The 8,946-nt window shown below is 47.8% G+C and overlaps 1 protein-coding gene across 1 annotated transcript; it reads right to left on the bottom strand.

Moving 5' to 3' along the window:
- Positions 1-4,889: 4,889 nt before the first annotated feature.
- Hbz (hemoglobin subunit zeta) lies at positions 4,890-6,381 on the bottom strand. The gene is made up of 3 exons (XM_021213241.1): positions 6,219-6,381; positions 5,232-5,436; positions 4,890-5,126 (listed from the first exon to the last, which is right to left on the bottom strand). Exons 1-3 carry the CDS (start codon positions 6,311-6,313, stop codon positions 4,998-5,000), a joined length of 429 nt encoding a protein of 142 aa, XP_021068900.1. The 5' UTR covers positions 6,314-6,381; the 3' UTR covers positions 4,890-4,997.
- Positions 6,382-8,946: the final 2,565 nt, after the last annotated feature.

The raw sequence follows: 8,946 nt of genomic DNA, 5'->3' as shown, positions 1-8,946 counted from the left end.
ACTGTCTCCTCCTCTGGCTCCTCCTTTCTTGTCTTTTCCCTTGCTCTCCTTGTCCTGCTTTAGTGTGAGCAGTTTCCAGGCTGGCCTGGAACCCTTTGGCTCAAGTGAGTCCCTAGCTCAGCCTTCTGGGTCCAGGGAACTGCAGGAGCAGGTCGCCAGTCTCCTCCTTCAGACCTGCATCTTAGCTGCCCAGTGCTACCAAGGATCAATAAGGAAATGCTCTGAGCTGCTTTTGGTGGCACATATGGGGACCNTCAGGTCCTGGCCNGCTGAGNCAGGAGGATTGCTTGAGTCCCGGAGNTTAAGCTCAGTCTCTGCAAAGAGAGACCCCATGTTTATGACAGAAGCAAACAATTACACAGACGCTGGGATGTAAGTGAATAGTGGNATGTTCACTTTGCATGAGGAAGGTTCTGGCTTCAGTCCCCAGCACTACAAAAATAGACTATAAGAGCAAGAGGCAGCGGTCAGTGGAAAGTCCTGGGCTCAGTTCTAACTTTGTTGACTTAGGGTGGGGGATACAGCAGAGGCACCAACTTCCTACCTGAATTAACATCAAAAACAAAAACAAAAACAAAAATAAAATGTGTTTGGGGGGATCTAAATGGCTAGCCATCTATTCTTTGTCCACTCTCCCTCTGTCTGTCCCCCTTCTCTCTCTCTCTCTCTCTCTCTCTCTCTCTCTCTCTCTCTCTCTCTCTCTCTTCTTTTTTTCTTCCTCTCACTTTTCCCCCGTCTCCTCCTTTCTCTCATATCTGATTTTTCCCCCCTTTTTTCATTCTTCGAACAGGTATTTATGTAGCCTAATATGTTCTTTACATCCTACATTGTGGTGGCCAGACTTGAACATTTTTTTCTTCTTTTGTGCTTCCATTCATCATCAGCTTCTGATCTTACTGCTTCTGCCTCTCAAGTTTTGGGGTTACAGTCATGCACCGAATCACCTAGGTTCGTTTACTTCAATGCTGACCTTGCCCTTGAACAACTTATTCTACTTATTATGGAACTACCTCAATTTCCATGTCATTTGGACCATTAGTCTGAAGATCCGTTTTGCTCTGCTCTATGTTTAGCTAGTTTGGGTCAATTCAATGATTATATTAGTGGAGGTCGCACATCTTCAGTCTTCCCTCCTCAGTCTGCTGGGAGAAGCGGCCTGGGAAGGCTGGCCTTTCCCAGGGTATAGGAATTTTCCAGCTGTCCCACTTTCTCTCCTCTCCTGTTTCAGTTGCAGAAAAGTCTTTGGGCCCAAACACTACAGCCAGGGTTAAAGCTGACAAGCTAGTGACAAGAGACCTCAGACACTAGGTTACCATCCAGACAGATTTTATTTGGGACTTGCAGATATCGAATGGAAGGAGGGACTGGGAGGGCAGGTGTCCTGCCCCTAAGGTTCTGGTTTAATAGTATCTGGGGGTCAGTGCCTTAGCCACAGGTCCCAAAATGTGTCCAGAGAGAGGCCAGCTCTGGGTGGCTTCATCTGGCTTGAGACTGACATCATCAGATACTATGGAAAGAGGTCTTGTTGGTCGTTTGTCAGGGACAGAGGAGAGCTCCTACATTCACTTTCTGAAACCCTTGGGGTTGGGTTCAAGTTCTGAGAACTCCGCCCCTTTATCATTCTGAGTGCTTCGTGCTTGCTGCCTTTGAAGTTGGCCTGCGACACACACAGCTGGAGGACATGCAGTTTACAGTCAGAGCTGACAAGAGAATGGGAAATTATTCATTTTTTTCCACTTCATGGGCTGCCTTTTTGCCTTGGGTCTTGACTTAGACAGAGTCAGGGTTCTGATTGTAGTTGGGGAGGTAGGTCCTAAGGAAATTCCTGAGCAGCCTGTGAAGAGGAGTGGTGGTGGCGGCGCGTAAGGGGTTGGGGAAGGTTGGGGCAAGCACAGTTAGGGACTGCAAACACGACTGAGGGGTAATATTTGCTGTTCAACTCGGAAGTTAGAGAAGGGGAGAGGGCAGGGGAAACCCCCTAACAGTAGCCAGCCTCATGCCTCGTCCCGGATAGCCCCAATGGTTCTCACCAACGGAGAGAACCACAGTGTGTTCTTCCTGAGTCTGGGTCTGAATGGATGTGGAGCACTTGCATTTATGTGCAGCGTACAGGAGATGGATGGAGGAAGAGGTAGTTAGCGTACTGCTGCAGGATGAGCGCAGCCAGGTTCATGGCCTGAGCTCATTGATCTGGGGAGATGCCTTTCTGGGGAAGTACAGATGGGTGGGGTCAGAGCTGATTAAGTTCCCATGGGTGCTTTAATCAAATCTCTCAGTACTGTGCAGAGTCCGGGTTCTTGTTTCTGTAAACTATCATCCATGTCTTGAGGTTCTCGCACAGTTTCTAGAAACTTCTAAATGCACAATCCAACTTTATGTGGCCCAGACCTAGACTGGCTTGGGGAGAGGAGTACAATATTTAAAATTTTAATTTTAATTTTTGCTTGCTTGCTGTATGGATTGATTGTGTGTGCATGTGTGCACCCCCATGCACGATGGCATATGTTTGACAGTCAGAGGACAACCTGTGAGAGTCATTCTTTCCTTCTGTCATGGCAGTCTTGGGGATTTAACTTTGGTTAGCAGGCTTTATGGCACTGGCAGGTAATCTTATGCCATCTCATATGGTATTTTGCCAAGGACTAAAGCTATTGCTTGTACATGCAGACGATGGAGGTAGGTGAAGGATCCCTCCTCCCTCAGCTTGGCTACTGCTCAGGCAACTCAGGGTGACAGGCCCTTGGCACCAGCTATGGGAGTTCAGGGGGGCATGGGTGGGGTAACCCTTTTCAGACCTGGCACTGTGCCAGGCCAGGTCTAGTGCTCCCTACCCAGATGGGGTGCATCCTGGAGACTGAATGTATTCAGCGTTTAAAAGCTCTAGAATCTTGATCTCCTTAGCCTTTGTTCTTTGCCGACCACCCACAGGAGCCTGGTGATTTTTTTTTTTTTTTTTTTTTTTTTTTTTGCCTCCTGGCCAAGCTGGGAGTGTGGGGTCTTGGATGAGGGCACCTCATGGAATTGAGCCCCAAAGTTTAAGTGTCCGGGTTGGGGTGTGGAGCTACTGTCAGGTATCTACCGTGTATTGTGACCTCAAAATAATTTCTAAAACCTAGTGTGCTCATAATTTTCTGCTCTGTAGATCAGACATGCACAGACTCAACCAGCAGGCTTGTCAATGGGATCTGCCTGCCTCATGTGGCCACCAGCAACCCCCCAAGCCTCCCTGCGCTGTGCCATTCAGAGAAAGAGTATATCTGCTTTCATCAAGGTTTGGTGCAGAGAGAGCACACTAGGAAGGAAAAGGAGTGGGGGCCTGGGCTTGCCCAACTCTTCCAGGCTTCAGGATATACATTCGATCCCAGGGGCTTGGTTACATATTTGTTTGCAAAAGTCCAGAGGATTGGCTGCTAGAAGTCCCAACAAAGGAGATGAAGGGAGAATGAAGGCATGAGAAAATGTGTTTGGGATGGTATGATGTGCTTTGGTGCCAGATTTGACTTGGAAAAGATTATACTCCCCTGCCCCCACGCAAGCTCTCCCTCTGCCCCAAGGCACTCCAGGGACATAGGAAGGTAAATCTTTAGTGGGTGTTTAAGAATTCGAGGTGGCTCTGTGGGACACTGAGTCTTTACCCAGCATCAGAGGGACAACCTGTCTAACTCTCCAAAAGCTCACAAGCTATTTTGAAGCCTCTGCTAATTGATGTGCACAGACAAAGGCCAGAGACTTAGCAGGGTTTCTCTCTCAGCACCAGAGAGGTTTTCCCCTCTGCCTGTGTCCTCCACAGTGAACTCACCTCTGCAGTTGGGAGGCCAGTACTGTCCTGGAATGTGGGAAGCAGTTACAGGAAGAGAGAAGGGTCAGCCATTCAGCCACTAACTCTACTTGAAAAGACCTAGCCATGGTCTGGACCCCTACGTGGGCTGGATAGGTTCATAGGAAAGTCGGCAGGGTCCACATGAAAGCACTCGAGCTTGTAAAATCTGCACATGGGTGGTCTGGATGCTGCATTACCACATACACGTCACAAACATGCACCATCTGAGGATTCGCTGCAGCACCTCTTTAGCTAAACAGGCATTTGGTTGTGGGAAACCTTGGTGTTTGTGAATTGCTGGCCTGAGCGGGTCAGTGAGCAGGTAGGGCAGCCATGTGATTTCCCCCTAACCCTAGCACTGCCAAGCGCCCCTGGGACACCTGAGGTGAGCCTTGTGCTCCATATCCCTGACATGGTAAGGCTGGTTCTGAGCTGCTTCCTGGGGACTGCCTGCCATGTCCACGGCAAGCAGCAGCTGCTCCCCTAAATGTGCTTGGTGGCAGACAATCGGGTGCACTGTGGCTACACTCTCGGGTGCTGAGTTTGGGCCTCTTCATACAACACTCCCCTACCCGGCCGCCTTGATTCGCTGAACTCCACAGAAACAGAGTCCTTCGTGTGTCCGCAGAAACATGCCCAGAGAGAGGCCAAAGGATGGGACTTCTGTCATAGACTCAGTCATGTGCGTGGGAGCCTTCGCTTTGAACTCGTAGAACCGTAATGACTCCTATGAAGACAGTTACTGGAAGTCTTCTTATCCTTTAGGGTCAGGGACACCCTCTACCTGCCAGGGTGGCAGAAGTTATGACATCAGACTTTGAGGAATTCCTGACACACACCCACCACACTGTGCCAAGCGATTTGGGAAGGTGAGAAGAATTCCAGTCGCAGGCAGGCCTGACTATGGGAGGCTCTGCTTCCGGCCAGCTGTGACTCTGGGGTTCTCCAGACCCTCCCCCAGCCACCTTAGGAATGTCCTCTGTAACCACAGTGTTCCTGCCAACCTCAGTGCATCCAGTAGTGTCCCCATCCCTGTTTCCCTCTGAGACCGAATACACAGGACCAGTTATTTCCTTCTTCAACCATTTATTAGGGATTCTGGGAAAGACCTGAGGGAGGGTTCAATGAAGGGGAGGAGAGGGATCATAGCTGGTCATGGGGGTCGTGGCGGTGGCGCTTAGCGGTACTTCTCGGTCAGGACAGAAGACAGGATAGACATGAACTTGTCCCAGGCTTCGTGGACCTCAGCGGTGAAGTCGGCAGGAAAACGTGCGGCCATTGTGACCAGCAGACAGTGGGACAGGAGCTGCGGAGGGAAGGGAAGTTCAGTGCTCAGTGCAGCGGAGACCCCGCCCGCTTTTTTCCTTGTCTCTTTCTCTGCTGACCTCTCCTTCCCTTCTCATAAACCCACCTTGAAGTTGACCGGATCCACACGCAGGATGTAGGCATGCAGTTCGCTCAGCTTAGTCAAAGCACTAGAGAGGTTGTCGATGTTCTTAACCGCATCCCCTATAGCGGTCAAGATCTTGAAGCCATGGGCCCGCAACTGCTGCGACCCATGGTGCAGGTCGAAGTGCGGGAAGTAGGTCTTCGTCTGGGGGTAGCTGCAGAAGAGCCTAGGGGTCGGGAGAAAGCGTTAGTTTTACAAGTATTGGTTAGGGAGAGGGCTAGGACCCTGGCTCTTGCCTTGGGCTCAAAATTTAAGGGATATACAAATTTAAAGACCTACCAGACAGAAACCAAAATAGTATTTTACACAGTATTTAAGGAAATGAAATGCAAAAAAAAAAAATATGTACATTAAATAATACAAAAAGCATCCGGAGAGATGGAACTTACTGCCCTGAAGAGAACTCACAACTGTCTGTAACTAAGATGCAAGGGGATCTGATGCCTCTAGCTTCTAATGGCACTTACGTGCTCTCTCTCTCTCTCTCTCTCTCACACACACACACACACACACACACACACACACACAATCTTTTAAAAACAACCCCAAGAGTGATGTTACAATTTCCTGTCGCACCAGGATCCACATGGCAGACCTCGTATCCTCTGTATCCACTCACTCTCTATCTGCCTATAGCTGTTCATTCATCCATTCATTCCTATTCAGTCAATAAATACCCGAGGAGCCCCATGGAAGACTCTGGTGAGCTCTGTGAATGCCAGCCCACCTCCTTTAGTAGCTTGTCGGCCAGGCCGGATCCCCTCCCCACAAGCGCTGATCTCGCGGTCCTCTCCACGTTGTCCTCTCTGCCTCTGTCCTTACTGTCGTGACCACACCGTCCTCATAACCCCTTCTCAGTGGCTTCTCCTCACTAATTGCTCTTCGTCACTTCTGTCTCACCAACCCCTCTTCTGACCCGCTTACTCAAGCCATGGTGCCTGGACTTACCTCTCCAGAGTCTCAATGCCAATGGGCTCTGCCTGGGGAGCCATCTTCTCCCACATGGACATGATGATAGCTCTCTCATTCTTCATCAGAGACATGGTGGTGGTGGTGAGGGTTGGAGGCTGCGCTGGAGCTGAGTGCACTCAAGACTGGCCTGATGGTTCTTGTCCCCAGTGTCTCCTTATATACACATGGCCAGGGGCCTGTCAGGCTGTGACCACTGGTTAGGAGAGGGAGGGGGCTTGCAGGGTGGAGCCTGTTATCAGAGCCAGCAACAATGAGAATTAGGGCCTGGGGGGACCGTAAGGGCAAGTGCTATCGCTCTTGCCCACTGCCCATAGCCTTAGGAGGGGTGTTGGCCTTAATTCCACACAGAGTCCAGGAGAGATAGGGTCCCAGCCATGTCAGGAGGTCATTTTTGTGTCTAGACCTGCACTGTCCTTTCTCATTTCAGCACCACAAATTGTCTGTGCCATCCCTGTTACCTAATTTCAGTGATTCTTGGGTTCCCTCCAAGGAAGCAGTAATCCCTCTCACTTGGCACTGAGGGAAGTCTGCTCTCACCAGGAGGAGAGACGGGTCAGCAAAAGAAAACAGTCTCCAGCTAGCCTTCCATACCAACCAGTGTACAATGAAATGCACAATTCTTTTAGTTTTTATCTTAACATGTAGCTCCGCCACTCCATGAACTCCATAGCCACCCATTTGGAGCCCTCATCTTCCTCTTGCTCCTAACCTAACCTAACCTAACCTAACCTAATTCATTCTTTTCAAAAATGTGTGTAACTGGAATCATACCGTATTTTACCCTTTTAAGACTGGCTTTCTTTCCCCTTGCATAATATTCTGTAGGTCCATCTGCTTCTGTATTCACCAGTAGTTGGCTACTTTTTATTTTGTGGTATGAATATGCAGCAGTTTATCCTTCATCCACATTCACAGAGAGGTCTCTGCGTGAGCTTACAATTCTATTTCTCTATATCTGTGTCTGTTGATACATCTGTATCTAAGTAGAATTCCTGACATATGCAAGGTGTATATTTAATCTTATAAAGAACTGCCAAACCATCTTCGTGAGTGTCTGTTCTGTTTTATATTCCTATGTATCAAGGCCAGCGTCTTTTGAATCTTAGCTGTTTGACAGGTAGGTACTGATACAGCATGGTGACTGAACACAGCATTTTCCAATGGCCAGTGGTGGAAGGTCTCTCTGGGTGCCTAATTCCCATCTTTGGTATTGTCTCTGCTCAAGCACATTGTCTACCTATAAAAGGTACCTTGTGCACATTTCAACTGGGCCATTTTCTTACCAGTGGTTTATGGACATTCTGTACATAATCTGGGTACGTTTGGGGAGTGGTGAGATATACTATTTGCAAATACCTTCCCCTAGGTTTACATTTTCCTGGTAATCTTTAGTTTTTCATGTATCGTTTGTTTTGTGTGTGGAGGACACACATGTGGACATGTGTGGAGGCAAAAGGACTACAACCTCTCACTGTTAAGCCTGGTTTTAAGGGTCTCTACCCATTATGGTGCCTCACTCAGGCCTCAGTTCATCTTAATCGTCCTTTTTATAAAGTCAATGTTTTAATTTGGATCAAGTGTAACTAATCAAGCTTCTATTTTAGAACTCGTTCTTTTGGGGTGGACTTAGTGGTAATTGCACCATACATACTTAGTGGTAAGTGCCAGCATACAGGAGGCAGAGTTAGAGGCATCTTGGTGAGCCTGAGGGCAGTCTGGTCTACATAGCAAGTTCCAGGACAGCCAGGGCTTCATAGTGAGACCCCCATCTCAAAATTAAGTGGGAGGAAGAACCCCCGCCCTGTTTCTTGAGTTAGGGTCTTACTGTGCAGCATTGGTTGTCCTTGAACTTGCTATGTAGACCAGGCTGGATCTGGAGATCTGCCTGTCTCTACTTCCCTACTGCTGGGGTTAAAGGTGTGGGTCATCATGCCCAGCTTAAGAAAGAATTCTTTTAAAGTTACATCTAAGATTTCACTGCCTAACCACAAAACACAATGATTTTTATCTATATTTTCTTCTAAAAGTTTCATGTTTGTTTTATGTTTCTATAGGTGATTCATTTTGAGAGATAATTTTTGTATGAAGTGTGAGGGTTAGGCCTATTTATTTATTTATTTATTTATTTATTTATTTTTGTCCATGCATATCTGTTCCACTGTCAATTGTTGCAAAGGCTCTAATGTCTCCATTAAATTCACTTCTCACACTGATTGGCCACACATGGTTATGCAGGGGTTCGAGGATATGTGTTTGCCTGGTATGCATAAGGCTCTGAATTCTATTCTCAGCTGTAAGTTCCTCCACCTGACGCTAATTAGCTGTCGCTTCTCTGCAACTTGGCCAAGACAGAATGTGAAGATTAATTAGCCGTATTTTCATTACATTTTATTATTTATTGTGCCATGGCATACAGCTGGAGGTCAGAGGACACCTTTCCAGGTTCTGTCCTTGTCTTCAACCATGTAGATCCCAGGGTGGAACTCTGGCCAACAGGCATGGCAGCCAGTGTCTTTACCTTACTCACTGAGCCATCTTGCTGGCCCATATTTTTATAGGACAGTTTCTCAACTCTAGTCTGTCTCACTGATTTACACATCCATGTTTAGCCAAAACTACACTGCTTTGATTACTATAGCTTTAAGGCTTAAAGTTGGGTAATATTCTGTAGAATGAGAGAAATCATTTTTATTAACTAATTGAT

Source organism: Mus pahari, chromosome 14 (assembly GCF_900095145.1).
Source record: "Mus pahari chromosome 14, PAHARI_EIJ_v1.1, whole genome shotgun sequence".
In the NCBI taxonomy this organism is placed as follows: Eukaryota; Metazoa; Chordata; class Mammalia; order Rodentia; family Muridae; genus Mus; species Mus pahari.
Note: the sequence above shows the minus strand (reverse complement) of the source record. Positions and strands in the feature narration are given on the sequence as shown.